The sequence below is a fragment of the Dermochelys coriacea genome, chromosome 15, assembly GCF_009764565.3.
Source record: "Dermochelys coriacea isolate rDerCor1 chromosome 15, rDerCor1.pri.v4, whole genome shotgun sequence".
NCBI classification, from domain to species: Eukaryota; Metazoa; Chordata; order Testudines; family Dermochelyidae; genus Dermochelys; species Dermochelys coriacea.
In genome coordinates this window covers 5,827,790-5,844,038 of record NC_050082.1, presented here as the reverse complement: position 1 = coordinate 5,844,038, position 16,249 = coordinate 5,827,790, and the positions used below count along the sequence as shown (strand labels likewise).

General features: G+C 44.4%; 1 protein-coding gene across 2 annotated transcripts in view; it reads right to left on the bottom strand.

Annotated features, from left to right (window-relative positions):
- Positions 1 to 371: 371 nt before the first annotated feature.
- Positions 372 to 16,249, bottom strand: part of TPCN1 (two pore segment channel 1) — a 64,828-nt gene continuing 48,950 nt past the window's right edge. For both annotated transcript variants that reach the window (XM_043497805.1, XM_038373282.2), the window contains 10 exons: positions 16,040 to 16,147; positions 13,231 to 13,302; positions 11,918 to 12,007; positions 11,269 to 11,384; positions 10,259 to 10,305; positions 8,080 to 8,148; positions 7,537 to 7,621; positions 5,238 to 5,374; positions 3,911 to 3,991; positions 372 to 1,643 (listed from right to left, as the gene is read on the bottom strand). In XM_043497805.1, the coding sequence (XP_043353740.1) occupies positions 1,527 to 1,643; positions 3,911 to 3,991; positions 5,238 to 5,374; positions 7,537 to 7,621; positions 8,080 to 8,148; positions 10,259 to 10,305; positions 11,269 to 11,384; positions 11,918 to 12,007; positions 13,231 to 13,302; positions 16,040 to 16,147 (922 nt within the window). In that variant the 3' untranslated portion in view covers positions 372 to 1,526. The remainder of the gene's footprint in view (positions 1,644 to 3,910; positions 3,992 to 5,237; positions 5,375 to 7,536; positions 7,622 to 8,079; positions 8,149 to 10,258; positions 10,306 to 11,268; positions 11,385 to 11,917; positions 12,008 to 13,230; positions 13,303 to 16,039; positions 16,148 to 16,249) is intronic.

Below are 16,249 nucleotides of genomic sequence, written 5' to 3'. Positions count from 1 at the left end.
CCGTGACCATGGGCAAGGTCACTTAGTGACAGAGCAGAGAACAGAGGCTGCCTCTATGTATGATACAGAAGGGCAGGTGGATGGAAGAGTTGTTTTCCACATCTTTAAGTCCAGTTCTGCCATTAGAAAAACTTCCCAAACTGGCCCTGATTCCTAAATTAGTGGTTCCCAGAGCTGGCAAAGGTTTTGACAGAGAGAAGGCAAAGAAGGAGAAAAGTTCCCTTGTGGTCATGTTAGGATGACCAAACAGCAAAAATCGGGAGGGGGGGGGGGGAAGAAAGAGAGAGAGAGAGAGAGAGAGAGAGAGAGAGAGAGAGAGAGAGAGAGAGAGTGAGTGAGTGTGTGTGAGAGAGAGAGAGAGAGAGAGAGAGATAGAAGCCTATATAAAAAAAGACCCAAAAATTGGGACTGTCCCTATAAAATAGGGACATCTGGTTACCCTAGGTCAAGTCAACCTTACTGGGAAAGCAAAGGCAACATTACCCAGTTGGTGATTGCACAGAGGTGTGCATGCATATGTGCACATGCCTCCCCAGCACTTCTCAATCCAGCCCCACATGAAGCTCAGTCACCAACCTTGTGCTGCAGAAGCCCGTCTCATTCTCATACCAGGCAAAGATCTTCCGCTTATAAACTGGAGGGTGGAATGGCAAAGGCTCAGAATCACCGTCCTGTGGAATTTGCATCTCACCTACTATCAGATCGCTGGTGTTTTGGGATTTGTCAAATGGCTCCCAGCCTGTGTAGCACAGACACTGCATAACACAGACATCAGTAGTGAACTCCGATCGCTTCAGCAAAGGCATTGCTCCCGAACTCTGTCAAGTCTCATAACTTTTAGTAAGGATCCAAAGAGTTACTGGAGCTCAGTCCCTCAGCCTTCCTCCAAAGAACAGATTTAAGAGGTTGAATGAGCTACTCAGGAATGAAACTGCTCTTGCGAGTGTCTCTAGAATGGTCAATAAGCCTAGGTAGTTAGGAAGAGGCAGAATAGGTTTAGATTAAAATGGTAACTTCTCATCCAAGCCCACCTTGCTGGATACCAGATGGGGAGGGAAATACAAACTTGCTCCCTGATCCTTTTACTTAAGAATTAATGGGTTAAAGAAAATATATTTTAAGTACCGGACTTCAATATTAGCAGGTGGGTTCAGTATTATTTCCTTCTTCCAAAGGATTAAATATCCCTCACCCATGGTTTCCGACTGGTAAGACTAGTTGTAGGCCTGTGTCGGGGAAGCATAGGCCAGGAAGAACAACTGAGTATTCTGTACTAGATGCTCATTAGTTACAGTTGCAGCAATAGGGTCTTGCTGAAGAGTTATCTATTTATTTTTTGGTTCCAGCAGTCCTATTTTGAGTCCTCTGGGTCTTTGCTTTTCATTTATTCAAAGCAACTCATGACATGTTCCAGGGGAAGAGATGTTTAAACTCCAAATTTGACTGATAGACTGAATATATCTATATACATTATAAAATAATACTATGGGGTTATTGCATAGAAAGATGGTTTGCATTAGCTTGGCCTAGATAACTGTCTGGGAGCGCTGCCTGAGGCCCGAGGATGGCATGGGGTTGCCAGATGGGAAGACATCTTCTTGCCACTGATATTCTTCTTTTCTGGAATGCTCTGCATACCACTCCTGAACAGAGGGAAGAACATATCCAATGAGAGAAGTCTCTTCACCATACCATACATACTACCCTCCCCATGCCCCTCTTGTTGTCCTGACTAGCCACCCTCTCCCCCTTCCGTGTGAAACACAAGAGAACCCAGGGGTGTGATACATCTCAGATGCTTTGGCAGTAGTAAATGGCGAGGGCTTAGTTACACTCTCTTTTTTCAGGCTTCTATAAACATCTGTTTTTTCTCCAGTGTGAAGTTTGGATACAACTGGAGCTCCTGTCAGGAAGGGGTTAACTAGAGCATCGCTATAACATTTGCAGGATGGAAGCACTGAGCTCTCAAGCTCCTGGGTCCAAAGCATTAACTATCACCCCATCACTTCATATGCAGTTTGCTACAAAAGGATGCACTGGGAAATCTTGGTGAGGCTGTTTAATCTTTCAGTGACATGCCTCCTTTGCAGGCATTTAAGATTCATTTGCTAAGGACAGACTCGTCATTTCACTAGCTATAAACTAGACGAGTCTCAGCAGATTCTGACCAACATTAAAGAATAGCTCCAGAGTTGCACTCATTGTGGGAGCCACAGGTCATCCCACTGCTAGCAACAGAAGGGACACCAGAAAGATGCAGAGATTAACTCCTTTGGTATCCATCATCATCAAATTAGTCATGACAAATTCCTGTGGAGTTAATGGCCCCCTCCCTCCAGAGAGGGATTTTTCTGGTGCACTCCTCTCAGTGCACAGCATGGGATGTTCCAGTGACCTGATCAGTTCCTTTGGTCTATATATTAATGAGCTTACCAGTGTTTGAAAAGACTCCTCGTGTTTAGAGCGAGTCAGCAGCTTTTCAACAAAAGACTTTTGTTAAAACGAAAATTTTGTGGAAATGTTTTGGTTTCGCCTAAACTTCCACTGGGGAGAGTGAGTGCCCAAACACCCTCGGAACAGCTAGTTGCCCGGTGGTTTGGGCACTCACCTGGGACATGGGAGATCCAGGTTCAAGTCCCTGCTCAATCAGGCAGGGCAGGACCTTGAACATGGAGATGCCCTAATCACTCTGCTATTAGCTAGCTTTTAGTGCTTGGTCAGTCTCTTGCTCTCTCATTTCTGAAAGGTCTTTGTTTAGATCAACATTTGTTACCCATTTCAAACTGTTAATTTTTCATCAAATGGAATGCTTGTTTTCCAGTCAGCCCTGGTGATTTCACACTAAGCCTCCAAGAAATAAAATGGGGGAAGTGCACCTACAGTTTGCACTGCTCATTAGTGAGCCCCCTCCGACTGACCCAGGAGTGGTGAGGTGGGGGAGGGCAGGCTCAAGAGAAGGAAGGATGATGCCACCCCCACTTGCTCAAGTGGTACAAATAGTGTCTGCCCACAACTCAACAGACTGACTGCGGGGGTTTCTTCACCAGTATGCTCAGGATTAGCATGGTAGGAGCACCTCAGGGTAAAGAGGGGAGTTCAGCCTCCATAACCACGAAGACCATGGTCTGTCCATCTGAGATGGACAAGGGTACCCTATCACGGAGCTATTTAATGGAATAAATAAGACTAATAACTGACAAGAAAGAAATTGGTAAAGATAGAAGCATGAAAACAACTGTCCTTTGCATCAGAGACCTCCTATGGTTGAAGAATATTAGCAGGAACTGCTTAATCAGTTAATCTTGGTCTAAATTTACACTACAGCCTACGTTGGTATAATTTGTCTCACTCGGGGTGTGAATAAGCCACCCTCGAGTGACACAAATTATACCAACCTAAGCGTCGGTTTAGACAGTGCTGTGTTGGCGGGAGAACTTCTCCCGCCACTCGCGGTAACTAAGTAATTGCATAATGGAGTAATTAAGTCAATAAGAGAACTCTCTCCCATCAGTTTAGAGCATCAGCAGCTGTGCCACTGTAAGCTGCATAGTGTAGACATAGTTTAGGTGTGTTTCTAATCCTTATTTTTCACCTCCTGCCCTGAACTGCCAGGTGGTGTTGATGGCACTGGTAAATATGTGCTGCGTTTCACTCTGTAGAGCACTTCATTTCAGTGGCATTCACCAGTTTGTGAAGCGCTTTGGCCTTTAAGGGGCTACATAAATGTAAGAGGTTATGAATATTGTGAGATGCCCTTTAAATACTGTATATTTTGCAGAGCATCCTGCTGTCGGTTCTTCTGGGTGGCAGACTCCCAACATTTAAGGAATGATTACACATTCTAACCAATGGAAAACGTCCATTACTATTCAGAAACTTATGAGGACGTTTGCAACTCGATGTTTCCTACCTGTATCTCCTCTTCATACATTTTCATACTTAAGTCACTTTTGGTCCTTGATCTCCGTCCCAGAAACAGCATCGATGTTTGCTGAGAAGACAAAAGTATAGAGAGAGATATTAATAAAATGGGAAAAAGAACCCAGGTCCTCCAACAACTCCCTTCCCCATATGTGACGGCTAGGTCAGTGGTGAGATGAGAACCCAAGCTTCCTGAGGGAGACTGTGCCTAACTAAACTTTCCTCATTCACCTATACCCACCAGGTTACTCAAGGGGTCTTGTTAGTTTCAACTCACACAAGCAGAGAGTAGCAGCCTAAGTTACTGTGGGACCATTTTGGGTTATTTATAATTGAGGAGTATTAAGAATATCCTTACAGTAATTGGTTTAACTTTCTTATTTAAACTGTTATTTAAACTTTTCTTTTAAATGTACATGGTTGAGGTTAGAGCCATTTTTAGACTTAATATCTTGAAAACTGCCTCTTCTTTGGCAGATGTAACCTTCAATATTCCAGTTCTGAATTTTTTCTGTGTGTACATTGCTCAACATTTCAATATCCAAGCAACGAGAGACACAGCACGCCAACTGATACAAATGTGCCGTCATCTAGTACAGCAAGTTTGGTGTCTACAATTCTGGGGGTGGGATGGAAGGGGCAAATTCCACCTATTATAAAAATCAGTTTAAAGTCTCCCAGCATCATGAGACACAGAGCTCTCGAAGGGAAGAGCTACAGCCTGTGACAGTTTTCAAGGTCACTTCATTTTCAGGCTTGACAATATCCCTTTTGTGATACCAGTGGTAAAAGTAATTGCCATCATCTTCAGAGAAGTAAGCCTGAAACTTGGAACTGACAGTTATATTATTGCACAATGCTTCAGAACTGTATGGACAGCTGTACAGTAGTGGGTCAGGTAGAAAACAAATTGGGCAGCACAGGTGAATTATAGGACAGTAACTGCAGTATTTAGAACTCGCAAAAACCAGAATGCTCCTTCCAATGGGGTGAGCTGGCCAGGATGCCTCTTAGCAATGTTAATCTGTATGGGGAGATAGGTCTTAATCTCTGGAATACAGTGGGAATTCAGCCCAGTGCCCTGGGAATTCAACTGCAGTTTCTTCAGTGCAATGAGTTTTAAGTGCTAATCTGCAGGGCACCGATCCAGAGTCCCTTCAAGAGAGCAGATTCTAACAAGAGTCAAGAGCATATGTGGAAAGAGGCTCCCTCTGCACCGTAGCAGAAGAGCTCCTTTAAATCCCACAGCTGTGACCCTGGATGTTGCACCACAGAAGTGCAGGCATTGTGGCCTGAATCCCAGCTTCTCTCCGTACCTCATATTTGTCCATTTGTGCAACGACCTTCTGCAGCGGAGCAATTTCAGAAGCAGCACAATTCCGTCTGTAGAGCTCAATTACACCTGCCATTTCCTCCTTGGAAATCTCCTTCTCCAGGACGATGCCATTGTCTTCTTCAGAGGGAGGGAAAGAAAACAAGGAGAAGACATTGGGAGTCACAGTTTTAATCAGCAATGGCAATAATCCTAAAGGGGTTTTTAGAGATTATAAAGTCAGAAGGGACCACTGTGATCATCTAGACTGACCACCCATATAGCATAGGCTAGAGAACTTCCCTGAATTAATTCTTGTTTGAACTAGAGCACATCTTTTAGAAAAAACATCCAATCTTTATTTAAAACCTGCCAATGAGGGAGAATCCATCACAATCCTTGGTAAATTGTTCCAATGGCTAATTACCCTCACTGTTAAAAGTTTGTCTAGCTTCAGTTTCCAGCCACTGGATCTTGTTACATCTTTCTCTGTTAGACTGATGAACCCATTATCAAATTGTTGTTGCCCGTGTAGGTATTTATAAACCATAATCAAGTCACCCCTTCGCCTTCTTATTACACTAAATAGATCAAACTCCTTGAGACTATCACTATAAGGCTTGCTTCCCAATCCTTTAATAATTTTTGAGAGACATTTCTGAAGCTTCATAGCACAAAGCTGGCTGTACAGGAATAAACAAGAGGCCAGTCAAGGTGTTGACTTATTCCTTTAGGAGGCATATAGAATCATAGAATATCAGGATTGGAAGGGACCTCAGGAGGTCATCTAGTCCAACCCCCTGCTCAAAGCAGGACCAGTCCCCAACTAAATCATCCCAGCCAGGGCTTTGTCAAGCCTGACCTTAAAAACTGCTAAGGAAGGAGATTCCACCACCTCCCTAGGCAACGCATTCCCGTGTTTCACCACCCTCCTAGTGAAAAAGTTTTTTCCTAATATCCAACCTAAACCTCCCCCACTGCAACTTGAGACCATTACCCCTCGTTCTGTCATCTGCTACCACTGAGAACAGTCTAGATCCATCCTCTTTGGAACCCCCTTTTGGGTAGTTGAAAGCAGCTATCAAATCCCCCCCTCATTCTTCTCTTCCGCAGACTAAACAATCCCAGTTCCCTCAGCCTCTCCTCATAAGTCATGTGTTCCAGTCTCCTAATCATTTTTGTTGCCCTCCGCTGGACTCTTTCCAATTTTTTCACATCCTTCTTGTAGTGTGAGGCCCAAAACTGCACACAGTACTGCAGATGAGGCCTCACCAATGTCGAATAGAGGGGAATGATCACGTCCCTCGATCTGCTGGCAATGCCCCTACTTATACAGCCCAAAATGCCATTGGCCTTCTTGGCAACAACGGCACACTGTTGACTCATATCCAGCTTCTTGTGCACTGTAACCCCTAGGTCCTTTTCTGCAGAACTGCTGCCTAGCCATTCGGTCCCTAGTCTGTAGCAGTGCATGAGATTCTTCCGTCCTAAGTGCAGGACTCTGTACTTGTCCTTGCTGAACCTCAGATTTTTTTTGGCCCAAGCCTCTAATTTTTCTAGGTCCCTCTAAATCCTATCCTTACCCTCCAACGTATCTACCTCTCCTCCCAGTTTAGTGTCATCTGCAAACTTGCTGAGGGTGCAGTCCATGCCATCCTCCAGATCATGAATGAAGATATTGAACAAAACCGGCCCGAGGACTGACCCTTGGGGCGCTCTACTTGATACCGGTTGCCAACTAGACATGGAGCCGTTGATCACTACCCGTTGAGCCCGACAATGTAGCCAGCTTTCTATCAACTTTATAGTCCATTCATCCAGCCCATACTTCTTTAACTTGCTGGCAAGAATACTGTGGGAGACTGTCAAGCTCTTCAGACTGGGAGTCGGCAAGAGGAGCCACATCTTACCAACAAGTTAGAAAAGAACGATCAATCAGGTGATGGCAGATATGTTGGATTGGGAGGGTTTTTCTAGTTCCTAGGATGTTTGGGGCCAAAGGTCTGATTTTTAAAAAAAGGACCTACACCTCATAGCCTATTTTGTGTGCACTCAATTGGGAATGCAAATAACCGCAGTTACAACTGCTGCCATTGAATATCCAGCTACCTGAGCTGGGTGTAATCGGGTAGCTTGATATTTAAATACAGCAACTGCAGTTATTTGCAACTACAGAATTGTGGTTGCACGTGAGGGGGTTATAAAATCAGGCCTTTCCTGTTCAGTACTTCTCTCATACACACAAGCCAGACTTTGGGAGCAAAGAGAGACAGACCAGCAGGCTGGCTAGGCCTGGCACTGACCTTCTGAACCTTGGTTCTTTCGGGTGTAGTTCATGCGGAACACAAAAGCCTCCAGTATAAAGGCCACAATGATTGTCATCACCACCTGGGAAGGGAGCCAGAATGAGTAGAGAGCATCACAAGGTTTGTAATTGCAGCGTCCTTCCACGTCTGGTTCTAATTGAACTGCACCTGAATTCTTGCTGCTTCCCCTCACCACTCCTTTCAGCAGAGGCAGTGTACAAATCCTAATCCATGAGTCTAGGTGATGTGTTTGTGTAACAGCCTGCCAGTGAACTAGGAATGGACGGTATGACAAGAAGGAGGCATCACTACAAACCACTAACTCACATCCAGCTACATAATAATGTGTCGACTCTGGCAACACTTGTAGTTCTTGCCATACCAAAGCCAGTGAAAGTGATTTGGACACATGCCTCTTTCTGAGCTATGTTTCATAAAGAGGAGAACTTCCTTAATTGGCTGTGGATTCTTCCACTACAGTGTAGCAAGACTGCCACTGGCATTTAGAGATTTTCCATCAAAAGTGCATTGAGGACCTACCATAGTCACAATATAGAAGATCATGAAGTAGAGGCGGCTCCAGTGAGAGGTTTGTGAGGTCACCCCTTCCTAAGGGCAAGAGAGGCAGGAGTTCAGTGGCAGGCAAAGAGGAGGGAAGCTGCCATTAGTCCCCTTGAGAGCAGACAAAGCAGCATGCCCCCTCTCCCCCCAAATATAAATCTGTATCTCATGAAATACAGGACAAGTAATGCACCTCATGTATCTAACCCCAGGGACTGCCTCTACCATACTCAAAGTCCCAGCTGACCCCTGGGCCTGAAGCCCTTCCCCTAAAGGATTGAACACAGATTCCCATATAGTACTTTGATGTGTAAATACTCACACAATGGTGATGAGTGCTACAGAAAAGAGTAGAGATAGCTATCTCGCTACATATCTAGCTACCAATATATAGCATAGTGCCTGTGACAACAAGCTATAGTACAGAAGTGCTTGAAGAGTGAGGGCACCAACACCCTTACACCGAAGGTACATCAGGTCTGCCATGCTGCATTCAGAATTAATTAGATCAAGGATCCTTAGGTTACTCTTAGTGCAGATTTCCTGTGTAGCATTATAGAGAATGGCTGCCATTCAACCATAAATAGCAAGGGGGAAGGGGGGAGGTAGGGGGAGAAAGAGGAGATAGGGAGGAGGAGAGAAGAAATAAGACTGATGAGAAACCTCATTGAGAAATACATGAAGTAAACGGGCAGCATTCAGAATCTTCCATATTCTCCCTAAACCATTCAGAATTGCTCAATAGCTGTCACATACTGTACAAGAGCCAAAAGGTACAGCGCTGAGCCAGCTAGTGAAACCTGTCTGTCAGAATATCAGAGTAATATTACTGGGGAGGACAGCTCTTGGCAGACAACTAACAGTGCCACCCTCTCATCCCATCCATGTCAGCCAAAGTTAGCCACTTTCCATCAGAGTGATGAAAAAGGATCTGTGTTAAAGAGAATCTTGCCCTGCAGTGTGATGAAGAATTGATGACAAAGCCCTGATGCTGACTATAGAATCATAGAATATCAGGATTGGAAGGGACCTCAGGAGGTCATCTAGTCCAACCCCTTGCTCAAAGCAGGACCAATCCCCAACCAACTAAATCATCCCAGCCAGGGCTTTGTCAAGCCTGACCTTAAAAACCTTTAAGGAAGGAGATTCCACCACCTCCCTAGGTAATGCATTCCGGTGCTTCACCACCCTCCTAGTGAAAAAGTTTTTCCTAATATCCAACCTAAACCTCCTCCACTGCAACTTGAGCCATTACTCCTCGTTCTGTCATCTGCTACTACTGAGAACAGTCTAGATCCATCCTCTTTGGAACCCCCTTTCGGGTAGTTGAAAGCAGCTATCAAATTCCCCCTTCATTCTTCTCTTCTGCAGACTAAACAATCCCAGTTCCCTCAGCCTCTCCTCATAAGTCACGTGTTCCAGTCCACTAATCATTTTTGTTGCCCTCCGCTGGACTCTTTCCAATTTTTCCACATCCTTCTTGTAGTGTGGGGCCCAAAACTGAACACAGTACTCCAGATGAGGCCTCACCAATGTCAAATAGAGGGAAACTATCACGTTCCTCAATCTGCTGGCAATGCCCCTACTTATACAGCCCAAAATGCCATTGGCCTTCTTGGCAACAAGGGCACACTGTTGACTCATATCCAGCTTCTCGTCCACTGTAACCCCTAGGTCCTTTTCTGCAGAACTGTTGCCGAGCCATTCGGTCCCTAGTCTGTAGCGGTGCATGGGATTCTTCCGTCCTAAGTGCAGAACTCTGCACTTGTCCTTGTTGAATCTCAGACTTCGTTTGGACCAATCCTCTAATTTGTCTAGGTCCTTCTTTATCCTATCCCTACCCTCCAGCGTATATACCTCTCCTCTCAGTTTCGTGTCATCTGCAAACTTACTGAGGGTGCAGTCCATGCCATCCTCCAGATCATTAATGAAGATATTGAACAAAACTGGCTCCAGGACCGACCCTTGGGGCACTCCACTTGATACCGGCTGCCAACTAGACATGGAGCCATTGATCACTATCTGTTGAACCCGACGATCTAGCCAGCTTTCTATCCACCTTATAGTCCATTCATCCAGCCCATACTACTTTAACTTGCTGGCAAGAATACTGTGATGATACACAAGAATACATTTAAGTACCCCGAGATCTACATACCATGATGATGTACCAGTCATTGACAACTGTCAACTCAAACAGCGTAACTGTATGGAGACAGAAAGGACAAAACAAGAAGTGCTTTAGCCAGCCTGACCCATTTCAAAGTCATTTCAATGCCTCTGTTTCCCCTATTATGTGCTTTCTCCCATTTTCTTCATAAGATACCTCCTTCAGGATAGCGAACAGAGACTGAAATACTTGAGTGCTGATGACAGAAGACAGATTCTACTCTCAGTTACACCGCAGTTAATCTGAAGTCACCCTACTGATGACAATGGAGTGACTCTAGTGTTATAATGGTATAACAAAGAGCACAGTTTGCCCATATTTTTTAGTAGAACCAGAGTCTGCCATACCAGGCCACACTAAGCAAAACTCTGGAGAGATCCACAAAGAAAAAAAAAGAAAAAAAACCCACCACTATCATCCTCCGCCTGCAGGCCAGACTCATGTTTAAAATCAGAGAAGGAAAAAAAGAGTGACAAGATCAGTGTTAGAGGCTCAGCAGGGTAGTGGAGTTGCTCTCTTTATTCATCTCTGGAAACATGGATTCAAAACTGGTTCAGATCACATGTCAAATCAAGTCGGCAGGTTTCATGCTTGTCTCCAGGATATATTTCCCTTGTAAAATCACCACACAGTTGGATTCTCTTAGCCAGCAGCAGAACCCAGGACAGCAAAAGAATACTGCTGCAGGTTTGAGGTGTACCATAAAAGCAGGATTAGGGATCCAGAGCAGGGGTATTGCAGGTCATTTGGCAGAGCCACTTGCAGGTGGTAGGGTTAGAATGGGAAGGGGTACTGAGGACCAGGACTGACACCCACTGGTAGAATTCTGGGGACTAGAAGGAAGCATGGGCAGGTGTTATGCAAGCTATGTTAAGAGTCTCACCCCTACAGAAGCACCAGATTCACACAGGGTCGTTCTGCAATCAGCAGCAGTAGATGCGAGGAGTATGGCCAACAATTATCTTGGATAAGAACCAAGATGTAAATATTCCTCTTACCAAAGCTGTTCAAAATGTTGTCAAAGTTGTTAAGATAATAGTAACCTTCTTCCACCACTGTCTTGTTTCCAACTGTGTGATTCACCCAGCGATAGGCATCTGCAACTGTACTCGTGCTGATCAGAGAAGCCAGGACAAACATACAATGAGAGGTGCTCTGGAAAGATGTGCAACGCTACAGGTGCTGACAGACACCAGCATGCTGAAAGACCTGTGGGCAGGGAGGCCATTTTTCCTTCTTGCTAACACTTGTTGCATATTGAATGCCATTCTCTAAAGTGGTACCTCAGGCGGGGCAGCTCAGCATCATACCTATTACCCGGGGGCTTTTCTGTGGTGCCATTATAGAGCAACCATCCCAGCCCAGCTGCTTAAGGCAGAGATTCAAATACTCAGCACTACCAACCAGCACAATACTACCCCTCTCCCTTCTCAAACTAAGTAAAGATCACTGAGTCTCAACGAGAGAAGTGGTAAGTTTCGCTTTTACTGTGAATCCCAATTCAGAACCACCACTCTTAGTAAACACACATCCACTAGCCTTTTCTTGATAGGAAAATACAGATATGACACATGATGCTCCTGACTTGGCATTGAACCAGGCTATTAACAAGGCTATTTCAGAGGAAGGTGGTTGCTGGGTACTCACTTGCAGCAGTTTGGGTAGACAACCCCAGAGAAGAATTCCATGCCGACAATGGCGAAGGAGTAGTAAAAGATAAGTAGGGTTAAGCCCAGGCTGGAGGAGAGAGAAACAAAAGTAAGACCTTGTCTACACTGCACCTTCATTGTTAAAACTTTTGTCCCTCTAGAGTGTGAAAAACACAATTCCTAAATGACAGAAGTTTTAATGACAAAACGCACCAGTGTGGACAGCGCTTTGTCGGTGGGAGACGCTCTCCGGCCAACGACGCTATCCCCCCTTGTTTGGGGTGATTTTGTATTGTCGCCAGGAGAGCTCTCTCCTGGTGACAAAGAGTGGGTAAACTGCGTGCCTAACAGTGTGGCTGTAACAGCACAGCTGCGCCGTTGTAAGGTGCGCAGTGTAGACGTAGCCTAATTCTGTTATTCACCGATTGGTAGGACAGAGAAAAAAGCGAAGTCACTCAGACTGCCTGTTCTCTAAGCAGTTTTCCATCTTTACCATCTACAGTAACCCCCAATGTAGCATCTGACTACCTCCCTGCAATTCTGTTTTGTTGCCAATGGAACATGTGCAGTGTTTGTCTAGTTTTAAAAGTCTCAAGTCATGGAGTTCTGTACCACTCCCTTGATGAGAAATAACCTCTGAGAAACTTGAAGATAACCCTTCTTTCCTTACAGACTTGCTCCTTTCCATTAAGCCATTACATATTTATTCCCCCTCCCCACCACCCAATTTCTCTAATGAAGCACAAGCCAACATAGCTGTATCCTCTTTGTTTCCTTGACCATCAGCAGTGATGTTGGAACATCTTCAAGAATAAGGCTAGTTAGTTAACATGGTCTGAACACCTAGTTAGTTTTGCAGCAGGGGAATAAGATACTGTGATGTCATACACTGACAATGGCTACTTATCTCAGTGACTAATTAAACGGGCATTCCACATCATTTTGAAAAATTGTAACCCATCTGGTCCCCTATTGTACCAAGGACATGAGACAACACTGGCAATATATCTCCTTTGTGAAGCTTTCTTTGCACAAAAACCATCATCTCTTAAAAACCAAACAAGTGCCAAAGTGGGGTTGCCCCTATGCTCAGCACAAAGGGGTTACTGAGCATCAGGTGACAGGCCTAGTATGCTAGAGAACTCTATGTTTTTCTTTGTGCTGCACTGCAAAGAAAAAAAAAAAAGTGATCGCTCCTAACCTGACCCCAGCCCAGATATTCATTACCCTGGAAATGGCAGAGTCATATTAGTACACGCTTCTTTGGAATGTTGCCCATTTTTCCCCCCTCCAAGGAGGGCTGTGCAATACCTTGCCATCCTAGGGAATAACTCAAACATTGTGTCCAGGACATTCCTGTAGCGTTTCTTCAATTTAAAGAGCCTGAAGAAGGGATGAAAAGCCAGTGGTTATTTACATGAAGACAATTCCTTCCTTTTTGTTATTAGCCGCATAAAGACAAGCAGCATATAGCAGCAAAACAAAGCCTTGAGAGAAGCATTATGAATACAGGTGCAGCCAGGGTCCATATGGAGGCTACACCAAAGTAGACCACCACCATGCACTATCAGATTTGGCATTCTTCGCTGTGATGCTACTAAATGAGAATCTGGGGACTGTGCACCTGCATTTAGACAGGGGAGTACTAATAGAAGAAAAAAAGATACAACATGATCCAATGGCTGGAAGTTGAAGCTAGACAAATTTGGATCTGAAATACAGCATAATTTTGTTTAAAAAAAAAAGTGAGGGTAATTAATCATTGGAACAACTTACCAAGGATAGTGGTGGATTCTCCACCACTGCCAACTTTTAAATCAAGACTGGATGTTTCTTAAGAGATCTGCTCTAGGAATTATTTTGGGGGAATTTCTATGGCCTGTGTTATACAGGAGGTCAGACTAGATGATCACAATGTTCCCTTCTGGCCTTGGAATCTATGAATTGTTTTGCACTTCCACTCCACCTCCAGGGAAATTATTGGTGAATAATGGCACACTGCTCTTTTCATCAGTAGATCTCAAAGGACTTCACACAGGAGGTCTATATCATTATCTCTATTTAACATATGGGGAAACTGAGGCATGGGGCAGAGGAAATGACTTGCCAAGGTCACACAGTAAATCAGTGACAAATGCAGACCCAGATCTCCCAAGTACCAATCCTCTATCCACTAGGTTACACTTGTGGAGGCAAAACTGAGTGGGCTAGACTTTGGTCAAGCTAGCCGAACTTTGACCAGTCTGACTGTGTGGGTGGCCAAGACATGCTATGACATCTGGGCAGTTTCTAAAAGCCCCTGACTATCCAACCAGTTCCGCTTAAAAAACTCCTGACTGCATGTTTACAATATATAACCCATGGCCTACAGTCAACCGCACTTAGCCTATTGTTTAACCTCAAAGCTTGCTCAAACTAGAAAAGTTGCTTATTGATGCAATATCTATGATATTGTCCTTATAAGGTATAATTGGTAGGGCCTATTGGAAAAGTACCCATGCAGAAGTGCGTTGTTCGAAATGCCACTAAAAACCCTATACAAGTTTGTTGGAGTGTATGGAAAGCAGAGCAGCTTGCCACCCTGCGTGGGGCTATGCTGACTCTCCTTGCATATATGCTCGCATAAGATAAAAAGCCTCAGGCGATTCCTAAAACAATGAGTGGTTAATTTTCCACCACACACTGCTTCCCTTCACTTGGCTGGGATACTTAGACTTTAGACACATTAAAAAGTGGAGAGATAAGGACTCCCAGTTCCTGATCCAGAACATATTTACTCAAATAGTCTTTACTCCTGTGGGTAAGCCCCACTGTCTCATGTGAGGAAGGACAAGCTGTATGAATAAGTGTTTGCAGGATTGTGCTTCTGAGGACAAGGACAGTGTTTTACCTATAAAGCATCATGCATAAATAAATTACATTTATAAATGGTGAGCTCCTACATCATTAACACCTGTACTCTTGGAATTTATAGAACACATTTTAAAGGTGCGCTCACTTACCAAGACACAAGTTCGGTTATCTGTTTTTTCCCCTGCAACAATCAATGGGAGAAAGCTGCATTCCTCACACATCAACCAATACAAGAGAAAAACAGACTTCTGAGCGCAGGCTTTGGCAGACGAGTAAAGGAGAAAATGGTTTCTTTTAAAATGTAATTAACACAATATTTTAAATCCTCATGTGTGCTCCATTAGCAAGTGGGGATCCTAGATCGTATGACCTAGTGGATAGAGAACTGGACTGGGACCCAGGTTCTATTCCCAGCTCTGACAGGCTTCCTGGTTGACCTTGGGCAAGTCATGTCTCCTCTTTGGGCCTTAGTTTGCCCATCTGTAAAATGGGGATAATACAATACTGACCTTCTCTGTAAAGCATTTTGAGATCTACTGATGAAAAGTGCTATATGAGAACTAGGTATTAGTTCCTCTTTAATAAAAGAACACTTTGTCTTCTACGGAACTTCCATTTGATGATCTCAAAGCACTCTACAAAGATGAATGAATCTTTACAAAAACCTTGCGAGGCAGACATTATCATACCCTATCATATGAGGGACAGAGAAGATAAGTTACCTGATCAAGGAGTCACTGCAAGTATCAGAACTGGGAAGAGAACTCATGCAACCTGTTCTAACCAGTAGACAACAATTTGTCTCAGTGATTGGCATTTCTGGGAGCTACAGCACTCTGCACATAAGAACACAGGAACTGAGACTGGATCAGACCTCAGATCTGTCTAGCCCAGGATCCTGAACAACAGTGGCCAGCAACAGATATTTCAGAGACAGGTATAAGAACCCCTACAGAAGCAGATGTGAGATAATCTGCCCCCACATCAGGTCCCACCCTGGATTCTAACAGAGGCTGGGTTAAACCCTAAAGCATGAGCTTTAATATCCCTTCCAAAGTTTGTCATAATTAATTCTGATAACTCAAGATAATCTCATTACCCAGAGAGGTTTCCACTTCCTTTCTGATACGGTCATGTACCCATGGAACCCACCCAGTTGGGTCCTGCCAATGAGATGAGCTCTTGATTGGGTTGGAAGAAAAACAAATCTCCCTCTCTCTGCTGCTTTGGCTATTTTCCCATTCCCCATATGCCTTTTCTGTCTCACCTCAGCAGTTGAAGGGGTCGCAGGACAACGATGAAGTAGAATGGCTCCATGTTAAATGCCAGCGCCAGGAGACCCAGAAATGCAAACAGGGTGACTGAAAAATCAAAGCTGGAAAAGGAAGAGGGAGAGCAGAAATGGATGGGGTTGGACTAGATGACCTCCTGAGGTCCCTTCCAACCCTGATAATCTATGAGCAAGGATTCTATGAGC